At 41.6% G+C, this 18,643-nt stretch overlaps 1 protein-coding gene across 6 annotated transcripts in view; it reads right to left on the bottom strand.

Moving 5' to 3' along the window:
* ABTB3 (ankyrin repeat and BTB domain containing 3) overlaps positions 1-18,643 on the bottom strand; it is a 227,171-nt gene that overhangs the window by 11,359 nt on the left and 197,169 nt on the right. For 2 of the 6 annotated variants that reach the window (XM_081210800.1, XM_081210798.1), the window contains exons 13-19: positions 18,485-18,556; positions 13,017-13,122; positions 10,946-11,048; positions 8,920-9,001; positions 7,651-7,719; positions 5,836-5,949; positions 1,550-4,690 (exon numbers count right to left, since the gene is read on the bottom strand). In XM_081210800.1, coding sequence (XP_081066926.1) covers positions 4,481-4,690; positions 5,836-5,949; positions 7,651-7,719; positions 8,920-9,001; positions 10,946-11,048; positions 13,017-13,122; positions 18,485-18,556 — 756 coding nt within the window. In that variant the 3' untranslated portion in view covers positions 1,550-4,480. Of the gene's footprint in view, positions 1-71; positions 4,691-5,835; positions 5,950-7,650; positions 7,720-8,919; positions 9,002-10,945; positions 11,049-13,016; positions 13,123-17,312; positions 17,505-18,484; positions 18,557-18,643 lie in introns of those variants that run through there. The other 4 variants (XM_081210799.1, XM_081210801.1, XM_081210797.1 and 1 more) reach the window with 3 other exon arrangements.

Below are 18,643 nucleotides of genomic sequence, written 5' to 3'. Positions count from 1 at the left end.
CCATAACACGCACAGACATTTCCCCTTACTTTTTAGGAGGAAAAAAGTGAGTGTTATGGTGCAAAAAATACGGTACTTTGGAACAGGCAGGTGTAGGATCACACTGCTGAAGAGCTAAAAGGAAGCTGATGAAATGATAACATTTACGAACTGTGTAATTAAGATATATTCAAAAGGTGCAGGTACAGGCTTTCTTAACTACGTATCTCTTTCATAGGGTAAAGGTTGCACCCACTGAATTTATACTTCCTACACAGCTCTTAAAGGCATAAGGGTCTGTTGGAAATATTAACTGTGAGTAAATTCAGAGAAATATTTAGATATCGGATATAAAACTTGGTTATAAACATTAATATGCAGCAAACAGTCCACCTGGATAGATATGATAAAGAAAGGTTTCAAGAATCCCAACAGTTGATCTTTCAGACAAAGATTGTGCTAGATTTGATTTCTTTTTTACCCCTCCTCTGTATCGGTGTTTTATTTTCTACTTTTACATTTATTTTTGTTTGCCATATCCATCATTTTTATTCTGTACATGTTCATGCCAACAAACCTTTAATTATTTAATTTTTTAAAAATAAAGAAGTGTATAACAATCCCCAGCTGGGATTATATGGCTAGTTTGGGGGCGGGGAGATGACTGGATTGCTTACTCATTTCTTGATTTCTATGTAATTGAGCAAATAGAAAAACGAGTCACATTCATGGAGGATAACCCTGTCAAAGTCTACGAACTAGGGCAGCTAAATGGGTGTGCGCTTTCAGAAGCAGTGCACCTCTAAACACCAGGTGCCAGGGGTATACAATGGGGTAGGACGGCTGCCTTCATGGCTCACTTTTAGCTTCCTGGCAGCATCTGGTTAGCCTCTGTGGGAATCAGGAGGCTGGACTAGACGGATCACTGGCCTGATCCAGCATGGCTTGTGTTCTGGTTTCAGCTAAATCACAGCCTCACTCTCACGTGATGCCCTCTGGGGATCACACTGTAATACTTCACTGACTCGGAACCATATACTGTATCCTTAAGACCCTTTCTCAAATGCTATAAGGGATGGAATCTATGGAGGGATTTTAGATTTAGAGGGAGAAGTGAGGAAGGAGGGAGTGAGGAGAGGAGAGGAGGTTACCTAAATAGGTTCCATGGCACTAATCCAAGATGCAATGACAGCGATACACCTGTAAAGCTCAGACATTTGAGGGAAATGGCAGACCTGTTTCAATCTTCTTTTTGAAGAACACAGCAGAAACATCTGGAAGGATAATCAAAAGTAGAAGGTGTTGCTGTAGAAAGGAAGCGATCACTTCTTGTCATCATTTCCATTTGCAACCCCATCATTGGCTTGGAATCCTAAGAAAGGAAATTCCATACAAGGAAGGTTTCCCATTCACCTTTACAACCAGCTTACCTACTTATTTTAAAGCAGAGTCCCAGCCCACTTAACTATTACTGAGGTCCCGGTATTAACTTCTTACTTCTGTCAGGTTCTCCATATTTAACCGTTTACTTCTGTTAGCTTAACAGAATGAAACTGAAATACCTAGAAAATTAATTTTCAGTTATTTTTAAATGGCATTTTAATCGAAAGATTTTTATATACATTCACACCATTAAACAGACTACAGCAAACTTTAGAACACCTCAGGGGTTTTTTATATAGTCATATGTTTGTTTGGCTTGTCTCTTGGCTGAGGTGCTTAACGTGTAGGTTTGACTTGCAAGGGGCCCCAATTTGACCACCGCTTCATATCACCTGCTGGGGGCCTTCTGTCTTTTTGAGCTAGATTTCCATTCATGCCTGCAGCCCTCTGCAAAGGAGGAGACCCCCTGAATAATGTAGGTTGGGGTGCAGGCAGCTGGGAGGGAATACCTTTCTTCTGTTATATTAAAATCCAAAGCATTGTGCTATATAGTTTCTAAATTAATAGCCAAGACTACAACTTGGGTTGTAGCCCAATGCTAGTCCTACTCAGAGCAGACCCAATGAACTCAAAAGCTATGGGAAAAACTTAGTTGAATATAATCCTCTATTCCCCCACCCAGTTCAGCTACAAAAGTATGCCTTAGGTCAGGGGTAGCCAATGTGGTGCCATCCAGATGTCAGCAGACTTCAAATTCCATCATCCTTGACCATTGGCCATGCTGACTAGGGCTGATGGGAGTTGTAGTCCACTGATGTATGGAGGCCGCCAGGTCGGCTGCCCCTTATATTAGAGTTGAACTGGTCTGTGAGTAACAATAGCCTCTGGTTGTTTTCACAAGTAGTTAATGCTGAATGATGGCCTACAAGAAGCCACAATTTGACCATGGCCTTGTATCACATACCATAAAGCATAAAATTGCTTTTGGCATTTGAAAATTGCACAACCAACTGCATTGAATAGAACATGCATTCAATTTAAAAAACAGCAACCAACAACCCCTGCTTACTATCCCCATATTAACAACATTCACAAATGATGACTCTTGGTATTGCTTGTGAAAAACATCCTTCAAGAGTCTTTTCCCTGCTGCATTGATCCCCAACACTCACTCTTTGGCAGCTCAGCAGTTAACACCCAGGAGGCCCTTCAAATGTCATAGAAGGGTTACAGCAACCCATCCCTTGTGTACGGCTGTTTGCGGTGACCAAGGAAGCACGGCAAGGAAGCACCCAAGGGAACAGTAATCACACTGGTCAGGTTATTGTCCCTGTCAGCACTGCAGTGCAAAATTTACAGTAAGCCAAGTTGCCCATTATAGACAATGGGTCCGGGGTGAGCATTACTCCATTATTCAATTGCCATGCTGCGCCTCTGTAACATTACCGGTAGTTTAGGCAATTTTGCAGTGTTGCTGCAGGAATGGTATAAAACAAAAAAGGAGGATTTGACGTTTAGAGCCACAGAACAGCCCCTTTTTTTCTTGTTGTCCAATATAAAAAAACTGGATTCCTGAACATTTAAAAAAATCTGTCAGTGTGAATTAGCACCTTATAGAAAAGACCTAGGATTTACTTTGAACTGGCATTATGAAAATTTCCAGTTTATGAACCAGACATAATTTTCCCAGGGGCACGACAGGGTGGGGCGAGGCAGGGCAAGCAAATTGACACAACTTCATCAAACAAAAGGTAGCTTGATAAACATTCTGATGGAAATGATCTTTTACTGTGGTCCCTGCAAAACTAAATGGTCAGGAATCTGTGTGGCACTTAATAGGTTCGTCTTGCTAAAAATATGCTGCTAAACAACTTGAGGCCTGCTACAGGCTTCCATGAGTACATAACTTACACATTCTCATTATACGGCAAGAAATCAGTCTATAGTACATATTTAATATATAATTAAAATAAATCATCTTCTTCATAACCTCTTCCCAGTAGCAAAATACCAACATTTCCCATGAATTGTTGACCCAGTATTGACCTCTCTCATATAATAACTACAAATCATCTTCTCTAAAATTATTCTCCATGGGAATTGTGAACCCCCAGAAAACGAAACTCTGAAATATATTTCACAAATGGAGTTTGACAAAGAACTAACATTGCATTGTTTTCTTTTTCTTGGCAAAATTAAGCACAAACGTAACATTTCACAGGTACCGTTACCATGCAAATGCATGTTAAAATTTCATTGCTGTTTTAAACCCCAAACCACAGTTAGCATGCAATTTTCCCCACCCCAACTACTGAGTCCTTGGTAATGCACCTCTTTGGTGTAACCGTGAGCCATTGGGGCAAGATTATACCACTTTTTAAAGAAAAGTGTATGAGCAGAACCTTTTCAGATGTATGTTCACACAGTGTACATCTTACCATAAAAAAACAAACATTAGAAAAAAATGAACCCCAAACTTAACATGTAACATACATTCTCAAATATGTTGAAAACAAAATTTGGAGCTTCAGAAAATAAAGTGGGAGGGAACCCTAAGAGGCCACCCCATTTTTTAATGAACAATTTTTAAAAGTTCCCACCACAAAAAATTCGCCATACTACCAGATCTTATGTTTCTCAAATGCACAATACAATGGACTATGGGGCAGGGAGAGTGCAGGTCTCAAAAAGAAGACGACGAAGAAGAAGTATGACACTGTGTTACAAAAACAACCTGTTGTGTTGGTTTTGTCAAATAATTGTTTCGTGGCATTCTTGGTCTAGGACGGGCTTCTGCTACGTACGGGTGCATGGCCCAGCTTCAGTTGGCATTAGCTGCACGACAGCACTTCCGCGTTCGGAATCTGAACAGCAACTCACAGAACAGCAATACATCCTTATAGTTCCAAAAATGCATAGGAGTCACATGTACCATAACCTTTTGCCCAAAGGAAGTTTCAAGCAAGTGACAGCACCTTTGGCCCACAACCGCAATGTAATACTCCCATAGGAAAAAATAGCGTTGTATATTCTCTTAAGAAATTGCACCGGCAACATTTTCATTTGCGGTGCTTCCCCCTCCCCCCCCCCGTCAGAAACATCAGGCTCTTCCTGAACTTTATACAATGGAGCCTTTTGAAGACGACAAATGAATCGACTGGATCCGTGATGCCAACGTCCTCTGTAAATCTTGTAGTACGTTTTGGCCAGACGAGTCTCCGTTCTTGTCGTACAGCAGCTGTTTGAAAGCTTCGTTTTCTATGAGGACCATCATGTTTTTTAGAAAGTAACCCTCACAATAGGAAGCTAGTTCTGTTACTCCAAGAAACTGAAGACAGAGGAAATGAGGCCCAGAGCAGGGGGAAAGAAAAGAAAAGGAAAAGAAAAAATTTTTTAGTCAAGTTTATACACAGATATAGGCCAGAATCCATAAGAACTTAAGAAGAGCCCTGTTGGTTGAGACCAAGAAAACCAAACAATTCTTCTGTTCTTAGAGTGGCCAACCAGAAGCACATGAGAAACCCACAAGTAGAATATGGGTGCAACAGTACTCTTCCCACTCAGGACTGATATTCAGAGACATGCTGCCCCAGATACCGGAAGTAACACAGCCACCTTGACAGGCAGTTATTGATAGTTTTTTCCGCCATGAGTTTGCCTGTTTCCCTTTTAAAGCCATTCAAGCTGGTGGCCATTACTATATGGTGTGGTCCCAAGTTACATAGCCTAGCAATGTGTGTGTGTGTGTGTGTGTGTGTGTGTGTGTGTGTACTTCTGTTTGTCCGCCCTCCGTGAAAGTAGTTCTGCAGACAAGACAAGAGATTTGGACTTGTTTTTCTTCAACAGTAACCTCCACTGCAAGATGGCACTCTGCTGCTGAAATGGAAGGGACCTTTGGATGTAAGCGTGCAGTTTAGCATGGAGGTTTGCCCTTCAATGACAAAAACACCAAACTTCTACTGGGCCTGCCTAAGTTCAGTTGCTTTGTTGCTCCAAGCCATGAATGATGAAAGCGATGGCTGTGATTTCCCACTCAAGGCTCACACACAGTAAGGAATTTGAAAGATGGCTGTCTAGATAAATCAAGAAGGGATGTGCATGGACAAATTAGGCAGTCGTGTGAAGACTCTTAAGGAGTTGTGGGAGCTGCAATCAAAGAGCAACACATGAAAATATCACATACAAGAAGCCCATGTTGTTCTTCAATGACACCTGGAGAGACTCTTGAGTATATCTGCCTAGAATACCACTCCTGGTGAATGCCAGGAGGGAATGTGCCATTGGAGTCTTGTGAGCATGTTCCTGGCTAGGCTACAAAGTCCCTATTTACACTGAGGTAGAAATCCTCTGCTCAGTTGTCGGTTGGGCATGCTTTTATATATATATATATATATATTGATTGTACACCAGACTGTGATACCATATGAATGGTGGTATAAAAACGCTTTAAAAAAATGAGTAATGCAGTTTTACCTTGGCGTGATTATAAATATCCACACAGTTTTCTGTGTTGATACTTTTTGCACAGATGATCTCACAGTGTCGTTGCAATGCTTCAAGCTGGAAAAATTTAGCAGCAGACAGAAGCTGAAAAGCAGGAGAAAAGAAAATATTGTTATGTGCTTTGGTTTCACAGTTTGTGGGTGCAAGGGCACCCATAATTCTTGAATTTAGTAAAAGTTAGAACTAAACAATATTTGATTAAACTGTGCCAAATGCTGAAACCCCCTGGATTTAATTTATGCTAACAAACCAGGACAGCTTGGCATACCCACTAAAATGGACCATTAGCAGGGGACAAAGGCCAGTGACAGCCCATCAAGGAAACCAGCAGAAGGTGAAGACTGCCAGGCAAAGGAGGGATGGGGTGCCTGCTCCAGCTATGTGTTGGTGGACAAGAAGGGTTCGGATTTCAACTCTGGATAACATATGTAGGAGGAAACAGTTTCACTGGGTTAGCAGTGAGAGGAAGAAGGAGGGGTGGAACACCATGTGAGCTGGAGATGACAGACTGGAACAAAGAGACACAGAGGATGGCTTTTTTCTGTTCTTTGAATCTAATGCTGTACTTATGGAGAAGACAAGACCCTCTTAGGATGTGAAGGCTCTGCACTCCCTCCATATAGACTAAGGTTGTATATGTGGGTAAATAAAACCATATATCATAAAGACACCACAGTCTCTGCTGTGCCTCATTTCCAAAGGAAACACAGACCCTGGGTAAGTGCCTGGAAACCCTGAAATCTCACACTGCTGTGGAGATATGGGTGCCATGTGACAATATATACCAGAGTCCTGGGAGGGAGGGAGGGAGGGAGGGAGGGAGGGGAACAAGAGGGGGTGTGCATTAGCAGTAAAGTTTTTTCATCCCCCACCTCATTTCCTGTTCTTTTTCTTTCAAATGTTTTATGCTGCCCAAACTGAAGCTCAGCCGAATTAAGGCAAATCTTTGTACCATATTATTCAGATAATTCTTCTTGCTATGTTACCTCTGACCACCACAAAGAGGAAAGGAGAGTGATGAGACCAAACCTAGAGGACTCATTGCCTGTGAATGGCAAGCTACAAAACCAGTCAGATCAAATGTCAGACTTCACTGAGGAAAATGTGGATGTTTCAAAATGCATCTAAAGTGCATAAAATAAGATGACCCCAAAAATTACAGAGTCTACTGCCTTTTTGCAATCTCATGTTTATCCCCTGCCCCCTATGAAAATGTGGTCACTACTAAAAAATAGTGCATGGATTTTTATAGTGCTTGAAAGACCTGTTTGATCACCGTGAGTCAAAAATATATGGCTGCATTTGTGTGCAATGACAGAATGAGAGGCAGAAGGGAAGGGCCGCAAGGCCCCAGATTCATATTTCAGGAATCTTCAGAAAGGGTTGGAAACTAAAACCCTGTATGAAACCACGACCACTGCAGAGGGGAAACTACTAGGCTATGTGAACTATTGGCCTGATTTGTATAAGGCAGTTTTCTATGTTATCTTACTGTTTTCAAGTCTTTGAAAACTATTGTTCTTATGCTGGCTAAATACTCAGGCAACGTAACAGGAGGACTAACTGGGCTTTGTGCCTGCTTTGAACTACACTTTGAACTTTGATCTGGTGAATGAACTTCTCCTTTTTCTATTCCCTCCCAGTTTCATATTTCCGACAATTGATTGATTCATTAATTTATTTCATGTGGAATCACAGCCCTTTCACAATTGGTGAAGTCTACTTTTTTATTTTACTATTTCTTTGCATATTTATAATGAACCAGTAGAGCAAGCTGCCTCTTACCTCCATTATTTCATTGTTTTTAATGAGAAGTGACTCTGCACCTCCATAGTACAGATACTGCATTATGAGCTGAAATAACAAAGAGATTGATAGATCACAAAAAATGCAAGCGTAGTTTCCGTATTTCTTCTTCCCACCCCATTTATGGGCTACTGCACACAAGATAAAATAAGTGGTAAGGTCTTTAGGACCAGTGTTATGTGGTCCCAGCAGCCACTCCTAGTAACTAGTCTAGCTGCTGCATTCTGGATTAATTGTAGTTTCCGAGTCACCTTCAAAGGTAGCCCCACATAGATCCCATTGCAGTAGTCTAGGTGGAAGATAACCAGAGCATGTACTACTTTGGCAAGACAATGGCCAGGAAGGTAGCATCTCAGCCAGCAATGGATCACATGGGAGTCCTTTATTGACATCAGACTTTGGCTCCTGAGGGCTTTTGTCTCTGAATGGAAATCTTTGTGACCCACTTCTGCCTTGCATACAAGCAGGGTATTAAGACAAGCTCAGACTGGAGATTGTGTAGCTTAGTGAGGACCAAGGGTGCTTCTAAGACAGATGTTTGTTGTCCACATGATATCACTGGCATCAAAATGTCACCCCATGTTTCCTTTCCTTAATCCAGAGTTACCCTTTGTGGTACGTAAAAAATACAGACTTTTACCAATGACCTATTTGCAAATTAAGCCCCTGTCTGAAAAGCACCCTTTGTCTATTCCATACAGAAAAGAACTAGATGCATCCTTAACATCTAGCAAGCTGGTGAATGTAGAGCAGGCACAAGCAAAGGATAAAAGGAATGTCAAACTCAGATGCAGATTCCTCCTGCCATGAGACAACAAGCGCAATGGAACTAGAATATCAGAAAAGGGGGGTGGAAACCATTATAACGAAAGCTGTAAAGATAAGCCTGAATCTGTGTGAATCATCCCCTACTTAGTGAAATTTCTGGAACTACACAGATCTCTGAGAAGGAGGTGTACTGGTCAGGGGAGGGGTACTCCAGGGTCCTGTGCAACTAGCCCTCCTAGTTTGCTTGATCGTCAGCATTTCAGGTTTGAGAATTTCCTTAGCTCTGGGTTACACTGGTATAAAATTCATATTTAATTGTCTCTTCACAATATCACACTGCAACACAGATTACATACATAGGCCATAAAATAGTTAATCACCATTCACTTGTGATCTGGCTTCCAACTGGTTATGTTTTCTCTCTCCCGCAAATTACCATTGGCTTATTATACAAAGACACTGCAGTGTATTGAACTTTACCTGGAAAATGGGATACTTCACATAACTGATTTCAATGCAAGTGCTGTCAGATGCAGGTTTGCTGGACAAGAGGGCTTTAAACCTATGCAAAAATATTCAAACACACTGATTTTTGTTATTTTTCAGGACAGATTGTGAGAATAATGTGCCATCGAAAAAATTCATGGGCTGGCGGCTACCAGCTTGCACGTCAGCACAATATTATGTCAGCATAACAAAGATGTCACTCAACTACACAGTCACAGTATTCTAGGATTGGGATACTAAATGCAATGCAAAAAAATTGTACCAAGCTATTAGCTGTCAATTCTTGAGCTGCTCCCTGCATTTATTTATATGGACAAACTTCGAAAGAACACCAGAGAGGCACACATCAAGTAGTATATAATGCAAGAAATTTTAAAAAAAATACATAAAATATAACATTCAAAATAAAATTCCAAAGTGAGTTATAAACAGCAGGGTCACATATGAAGGGAAGCCTGCTTAAATGGAAAGGTTTTTAATTAACTGTCAAAAGCACATGGTTGCTGCTGCTTACCATAGGAAGGCACTTCCAGAGGGTAGGTACTACTGGACTTAAAACCCTTACTTCCTAGTGGAAGTGAAGCAGCCCTCAGGCATGTGGGGAACCAGAAATAGTGTCCCTCCTAAAAATTGCAGCAACGGGACAGGAACGTTAAGGGGTAAGGTGGTCCCTGAGGTATCCTGCAGCTACCCTTTTAGTAAGAGTGTGATCCATAGCAACCAGCAAGTGGTTGTGTTTATTGAAGAATCATGAAAAGTCTCATCTGCTGATTTCTGCATATCTTTATCAAGCGTCTCTTAAAGTCACAGGAACAGCCACTTGGCAGCGGTAGCAAAGCGGCAACGTCAGAAGAGGCTGATATGCAAGGCTGGAAAAACCCCAGTAGCTTAGACTTGTTTATATTGCCTACAAACTGTTAATATTTTTGAGCTCTGCCCATATGAAACCTATTGGCAGGCAGAAAGCTTTAAAACAGCCTTGTAAAATTGCCTATAAAAGTTACTGGCCTGCCAACAAAAATAAAAAAATACTGGCTTGCTGTAGGTTTGCAAAGGAGAAAAAGAGAGCTCAGCCTCCCCAGCAGTGCTCTGCTGCATTTCCAGTCTGGGCAAGGCAGAGGGGGCTTCCCTTCTCTGGGAGTCCTGTTGGGTTTCTAGGCTGGGCACAGAGAAGGGGTGGAACACTCTGTCCTACCCCGCCAGCCTGCTGATGCACCTACATTCCACGCACTCCCTTGCATGCAGTTCCTTCCTGCCTAAGTTGCCAGCTGCATGATTAAGATACAAGGCTGTCAGAAACAAGAGACTTGGCAAATCCAGCAAGAAAAGTATTTGCATTCTAGGTCCAATATGTTTTACTGAAGCTGTCCAATTTCCTTTTTTTTTGGGGGGGGGAGATTATACAGGGGGAACAAAAAGGCTGCCTGGGAAATATGACATTTTACATATTTATGCTATGAGTCCCTTACGTTTCCCTCTACACAATGTAAGGTCAGCCGCCAAAGACCTCTCTTGGATGGTTGATTGCTATCCCCTAGGAGCAGGGCTTCCTCTGGGATGGCCCTGGAGGCTTTCTGCTCAAGCTTACATCTCCTTTTAAAGACCAGCCAGCACTCTTTTATTTTGACAAGCCACTGGAAGCTAGGCTCCTGCACGGTTGGTCAGATAGAATAGAAGACAGGTCCTTTGCACCTTAAACAGTTGTGTAAATGAGCAGGTGTACTTTCTGCTGCAGGAAAACAGTTTGGCAGCTCTGAATAACATATACGTATAACCCACCTCTCCTCTATGCAAACTTTCCTCCCCTACTTTGAAGTCCAATTCTTGTTCCCAACAGATCTTTCTACTAGCCTATACATTTACCGCCCCAAAGCTATTGCTAAAATACAACTTTCACTGCAAGCTCCTGTTGTATAACCTATAAATGCTTCCTGCTTTGTATTCTCCCTGATACTCAAATTAGATTTCATCAGGTTTATTTACAAATATATATATTTACCTTGGGGATGCAGTAAATAATAATACTCTGTGCGCATAAAAGGGTCTTCCTTCTACAAGGAACGTAACATCTGACATTTCCTTATTGTTAAGAAAATGAGGATCTGGAATCATAAAACAAAAATGAGTGGGAAGACATTTTAGTTGGGAGTAAGGTAAAACACAGGTGTGCTTGATCCTGATGGTAGACGATAGCTGCCTGAGACAGGCATGTGCTTTTACTGAGATTCAGTCTGATTTGTCTGTGTGGAGTTTGGACAACTTTCTATCAATTGTTATCCCACACTTTCTCATCCATTTTCTTGTCACTTTTTAATTAAAAAAATTTTATATATATATATATATATATATATATATATATATATATATATATACACACACACACACACACACACACACACACACACACAAGTGGGTTTGTATCAGAGTACTTTAATCCCCTGTAATTGTACAAACCTAAATTTGCTGGTATGCAATTGAAACCCTCAGGCAAAATAGTGACAATCTAGGGAAGATTCAGGTTCCTTTTTAGACCATTCTCTTTAAACTTCCATAGCTAGGTAAACAGATCTTTAAATCTGGTGCACCTTTCCATCATTAACAAGACTGTGCACACATTAGCATGGGCAATTGCTTTAATTTGTTGTGTTTGACAACACAGTGGTGTCATTATTGACAGACACAAAATAGGACCTCAGTCATAACCATCACCTTCACTGATTGTAATGAGAGTGCTGAATGAAAAGTATTAGGCTTGCTAGTTAAAGATTTTCTTCCTTATACAGTGGTACCTCGGGTTAAGAACTTAATTCGTTCCGGAGGTCCATTCTTAACCTGAAACTGTTCTTAACCTGAGGTACCACTTTAGCTAATGGGGCCTCCTGTTGCCTCCACACGATTTCTGTTCTCATCCTGAAGCAAAGTTCTTAACCCGAGGTACTATTTCTGGGTTAGCGAAGTCTGTAACCTGAAGCGTCTGAAACCTGAAGCATCTGTAACCCGAGGTACCACTGTATATCCCATGCTCTGTCTCAGGGCTTATCCATACTTCCTCTTGCCCCACTGCTTTCCCCCTGGGAAAAATTGCTCTTTAGTGTGCAATTGGAGCAAATAGCTACTCAGGTTTTCTCCGGATTGACATTTGCTCCAATTTAGCATTAAAGAGTGAGTTTTCCTTGGGAAAGGAGCGGGGAAAGGGGAAAACAGCTCAGACCCATGCCTAGAAAGTGTGGGTCAAGTGGAAAACTGCTCAGATCTGTGTTTTCTAGGCATGGGACAAGTGGAAGTGTGGGCAAGCCCTCAGATCCACAACAAGGTGACACCACAAAGCACAACGCTCTTACAATATGAATTCCAGTGTAGTGGTAGCATTGCTCTGATCCCAGCATGTTGTGAGTACAGGATTACCGGTACTTTGTTAAAAATCAGTTTAAGCTAGTAGCTACGACCACAGCATGCGCCAGTGAATTCCACAAGTTACGTGTTGTTAATTCTGAACTTACTGCCTAACAATTGTATCAGAGGACACCAGCTTCTAGGGTATAATGACAAGGACATTTTCTTTCTACCATCTCCACCATTCATAGCAATGAAGAAAACCTAGCTATATGCATTCCAAATATTGCACATTTCAAAACTTGGATTTTGGTGTGAAATTCTAAACCTGGGTGGCAATGTCTGGATGACAAAATTTCAGTTTTCTGGAAGACATCAATCCTCAAGCTTTGGTGACCTCCGAAGGAAAGGACAGCTGCAGAACAACTGGTGTGCCTTTCTGTCTAGCCAAACCATGTGTATTTCATGTATAAAGGCATGACATGATCATGAATGGATGCAGTCCCTTATGTATGCATGTGGCTGAGTGCAGACGGCCATTCTGATTTAATGGCCCCTTCTGATTTCTAACTGTATGCGATGTCCATCATGATTAAGCATGTCTATATGATCCTATACTTCTGTTATTTATCTTGGTTTCCCCCAGTGACAAACCTCAATGAACCAAATGTGTGTTGCACAACAGTGCGGATCAACAGAGAGTGCCACACATGTTCTACAACTCACAGCACACTTACCTAAACGAGATGTCTGCTTGCGTTTGATTTCAACAAGCTTAGGAATAGGATAGGGTCCATAGCAATGAGTGAATATGACAGCCAGTTGTTGACTAATCACTTCATTCTAAAACAAACAACAATACAACAAAATAAACACTAAATGCAAATATAACTTGAAGATTAGAAGACTCACTTTGGGGAGTTAGCTGAATGACTAGCATATGCTCATGGATTCCAGAAAATGTGAGCATGCAAACCTGGCATCATCTCAAACAACTGCTCTGGGACATTATTAGGTTCCCCTGCTGCTCCTAAAATCAACTAATCCATATAACAGTGGTTATATCTAGAATCTAGAATATCTAGAGTGGCACTCAGTTAAAACACAACAAGGCTGCAGAGAATTGCAGGATTTCTGAATTATCCTACATTTCCTGCAGAGGCTGTAAAGGTCTGTGTACTCTCAGACAAGTGTACTGAAACTGCAGCATATGAAACCTAAGTATTCAAGGCTGCATCCCTGAAGGCTTTAACTGAGAAAACCTACCTGGACAGGATCATAAGTTAATGGTATGGTTTATGCTTTAATTCCTGATGTCTCCGTTCAAGGGTGATGTGAAAGACCTTTGTCTGAATCTAAGGCCCTAGGCAGCCATTGCCAGTCAGTGTAGACCAAAGGCTTCCAACTTTTTTGGTATGGCAACCCACAAGTCCAAATTTACTTGGTATGCTCGCCCATCAATTTACTGTCACATGGATTTTGGACTTTTCCGCCACCAAAGAGCAGTCCCCAAGCATTAAAATGAAAGACTCAACCATTTCTTAAGTTTGGTTATAGGTGTCAACACAACATTATAATATGCCAACAAAACAAAAAGCTGTTAAGAGGTATTTATCATACCAATTAGGGATTACAAGCTATAATTATATTGGATTTACTTATAAAGCTTGCAACCCATCTGCACAGGCTACACGGCCTACTTGCAAGTCATGGCTCACAGGTGGGGAGACACTGATATAGGCAATTCTGGGACAAATGGATAGCTTCCTATGTTCATAAGCCAAAAAGGACATGCCACTGCTCTGGGAAGAGAAATCCAACCTGTCCAGAAAAAAGCATATGACCATGTTTTCTAAATGTGCTACTGCAGTGACATAGGTCAGGGGTCAGCAAACTTTTTCAGCAGGGGGCCGGTCCACTGTCCCTCAGACCTTGTGGGGGGCTGGACTATATTTTGAAGGGGAAAAAAGAACGAATTCCTATGCCCTGCAAATAACCCAGAGATGCATTTTAAATTAAAGCACACATTCCACTCATGTAAAAACACCAGGCAGGCCCCACAAATAACCCAGAGTTGAATTTTAAATAAAAGGACACATTCTACTCATGTAAAAACACGCTGATTCCCAGTCCATCTGCAGGCCAGATTTAGAAGGTGATTGGGATGGATCACCTGGACCTTAGTTTGCCTACCCATGGTCTAGGTGAGCACCTGAAGACATATTGGTGCCTGATAATCAAACAATGGTTTCTAGCTATGAGAAACAACAAAACAATGGTTTCTAGTTATGAGAAACGATAAAATAAAACCGAAGTGTATTGCCATGGGCTCCTGAGAAGCCCAGAAAATCTGCAGGTGTTAAAAAGAAAGGCCAAATTGTAGTCTTTTGTGGAGGAAGTATATGTAACTTGACATCGATGGAAACTGATCACACAGAGCCAAGGGCAGACTTTTAGTCATACTTTCTCCTGATATAATGCCACCAGAAATCCAGTCTCTTCTACATTTTCCTTCAGAGGAATCTTGAAGCAAGCAAGACTTACAGGTAGAAAAGGTCACCTAACATACAGTAATCCTGCACAGGGCTTGTTAGGAATAGGCAGAAAGATATTCAGTTTCACTTACAGAGCAAACACTAAATTAGACTCCATGTGCTAGGAACATTTTAAAATCAAATGGTGATCTTGAAATTAAAAGCTAAGAGAACACTCTGTAAAGGAATCTACTGATATGAACTAAGACTGGATAGAAAAAGTTGAATACAAAGGAACTGACTGCTCCTGGGGAAGATGAGAAAATGGTTAGCATTCTGTCCCCTGGGAGTGTGTAATGAAAGAGGATACTGTAAAATGACCATAATGTATGTTTAGGAAATCAGGGAAGAAAACCACAAAAATGCTAGATGAATTGCATGCTTTTAAATGTATATTTATTAGTTGCCTCATAAAATAATTGCTCTAAGCAATATACAAACCATTAAATGGGTGATTTGTACAAACCATCAAATTTAAAACAAAACAAAAATGTGCATGCCATTGTGAATGCAGTTAGATTTGGTGATGGGGCTGAGACAGTGTACATGAAGAACAGAAACATGTATGACTCTGACAGGGGCCAGAAAATCACATAGTAGAGTGATTGTTCCGCTTCAGATTCCAGGTCACAGAGTCTGCTGCTGAAATACTCGCCCAAATGAAATATCCTCACTTGTGGGAAATGAATCTTTAAGAGAGAAAGGTTCCCACCCAGCCCTCTACTTTACATGCTAGCACTCTGCATGTCAAGTGTCACATGTTTAACAGTGAAAAGCATTAAAAAAAAACACTACCCCAGTTAAATTAGTGTCCAGCTAAGGAGCCTAACTGGGACGTGGGTGGCACTGTGGGTTAAACCACAGAGCCTAGGACTTGCCGATCAGAAGGTCGGCGGTTCAAATCCCCGCGACAGGGTGAGCTCCCGTTGCTCGGCCCCTGCTCCTGCCAACCTAGCAGTTCGAAAGCACGTCAAAGTGCAAGTAGATAAATAGGTAAACGGCGTTTCCGTGTGCTGCTCTGGTTTCCCAGAAGCGGCTTAGTCATGCTGGCCACATGACCCGGAAGCTGTACGCCGGCTCCCTCGGCCAATAAAGCGAGATGAGCGCCGCAACCCCAGAGTCGGCCACAACTGGACCTAATGGTCAGGGGTGCCTTTACTTTTACCTTTAAGGAACCAAACTATATGTGATGGGGCAGCACCATCCTCTGCCCCATTCATATTTAAAGAAGGATGGAAAATGATACCTTCTTGCCTACCTTAACTTGCTGCACTCCATTGCTTTAAGCATTCATTCCCAATTTGGTGTCCCCTCCAAATGTTTTGGACAACAACTCCCCTAATCCCCCGTCACATGGCCATGCTGGCTGAGGATAAGGGAATCTGTAGTAAAAATAAATAAATCTGGAGTATCCTCCAGATGTTATTGAACTCCAGCTCCCATCTGCCCCAGCCAACATGACAAATGGTGATGCATGATGGGAGTTGGAGTCCAGTAACACCATCATGTCGGCTATCCCTGGCTTAAAGAAACAGACTGCCACAAGATAAGGTAAATCAGGAAGCTTGTGATTGCTTTGCTCCTCTCTGCTGAGCTTGTTGGTAGACCTGCTCCAGGTTAAGTAATCCAAGGCTTGGGCACCAGCCAAAGCAAAAGGTTACCTAATTGGAGTGGAGGGAGAATCTCTGAGGAGCACTAAATTCTAATTTATTTCACCTAATGTATTTTAATTGCAATCCTTTAATGGCACAGTAAAAAATAAAAATCCAACACTTTGTAACAGAGGATAAGTTAGAATTGGTGCCTGCCTTGGAGGTGTTGCCTTCTCATTCCCACATTGGTTCTTTTCTGCCAAGAGGAAGAGGCAGTCGAATGTTTTAAATACATTACAGAAAGGAAAGAAGGAGACTGTGCATCAGGGACGCCATCTGGGGTGGCAGGGGTGGGTGGGACAAGGCTCCCCCAATTTTCAAGCAAGGGGCAGGGCCCCAGTCTGAAATCACAGAGACCTGTGCCAGCCAGTGCAAACTATACTGTACTATATGGACCAAATAATTCAGTTTAAGGCAGATTCCCATCACCCTGTCCCAAGTTTATCTAATGTTCAGTGTGAGAAAATATATGAACTGCACAAGTTCTTATTGTGCGGCTTGCTTTAAGCCAAATCATATTGTCTGTTTCAACAGGCAGCAGGACTCCAAGGCAAGTTCCTCTCGGCTACAGAGTTCCTCTTGGCAGCCCTACTGTCTGAGAGTATTTGAAACTAGGATCATTTGCATGCAAGCACAGGGTCCACCACTGGCTGATGGTCCCTGCTTACTTAAAAATGGATGGCTAAAGTAAGTGTCTAGACTGAAGTCTGAAGTGAAGAGATGTTGAGTACGGTAATTGGTAATGCTAACAAACATGGCACAAGGCTAGGAAATGTATTGTCCTAAACATAAGACACTCCATAGTTTGATCTTTGAACAGCTGTCACACAAAGTATCTATTTAGCTTTTCCATCTTATTCCTGTAAGATTAAACAATACCAACAAATGTGGGATTATTATTGTCATTCCCCCGCCCTTGTGTAAGACTCTTCAGATGACCATCTTTTCCTTATCCAGTGGTAACTCATTCAACACTTGAGCAATATCCTGTTGCTGATGGTGCTTCCAGATAACCTCTTTCTTGAGCATTCATTCTGACCTGTTTGCAGGGAGATTAGATGCCACTGGCTATTTAATGAACATCCATTCTGATTTGCTTGCAGCAGGAAGATTATATGATGTTGCATATGATGTTGCATCAAGCACCATCCCACACTTTCCAGTGCATTTTCTTGCCACATTTCTTATCACCCCAAATCCAATATTTTGGGGACAAGGGTGTATTATCCAGGATCTCCCAATCATCTATAACTGTTTAACCTGAATTTGCTGGTATATAATTGAATCCCACCTGAAAACAGTGGCAGTCTGGAAGCATCCTAGGTTTCTACAGATGGCGTGACATCATCCTTCTCTACCCCGGACATTTTTTTAGTTCTAAAAATGCAGCCTGCCCTGATTCTCTCTAGTTCTCTTTGCGCTGAGTTTTCTTTAGGTACAAATCATGTATGAGCTCCATGAAAACTGATTAAGCATCGCTTTGTAAGATTACTTGTACATTATTAAGAAGCACATACATCATTAACGTTAGTCAACATTTGTGAGCTAGCGAACCCCAAGAGGTTGATAGTAACAGCTAGACACAGTGAATAGCTTGACAAAATAGATTTTTTAAAATGTTAGAGTTGAGCTAAGGGTCTTTCACAACAGAGCACGATTTATCAGAGGTGATGCATAAATTGTTGCTGGGAGCAATGACATGACTCTCTTTTGAAGGGATTTTTAAAACCTGTGTAGCAAAAGCTCAGATTTAAGAACATAGTCTGAGGTCTATGAGTATCAGACCAGAAGAGGGCATACAAGTCCTAGAGGAAGTCTCAGCAAGCATTTCCTTGTTATGAAAAACAGCGGGGGTCTTCGTGAAACCACTGTTGAAATATCCCTTTGGGAGATATTATGACTAAGGATTTAAGGGCAGGGTAATCCAAGGTTAGTTTCCAGATAAATCCATGCTGCTGCACTATATTTTCTGTGACAGTAGTTAATTGCATGTTATATTAGCATGCCACATTGGTGTACCTGATGTTCACTTCTCATATGGAGAATGCAAGACGCACATTTATGGAGACTTCGGGTCCAGGTTATTCTGAACTGTTTTAACACAGAGGTACTGAAAGTGATGACAGGTAATGCTACATGCCACAACAGTCACCCGCATTTAGAATAAATCTACCTCAG

This window comes from Podarcis bocagei (assembly GCF_964188305.1).
Source record: "Podarcis bocagei genome assembly, chromosome: 10".
Lineage (NCBI taxonomy): Eukaryota > Metazoa > Chordata > Lepidosauria > Squamata > Lacertidae > Podarcis > Podarcis bocagei.
This window is presented reverse-complemented; position numbering and strand designations above follow the sequence as displayed.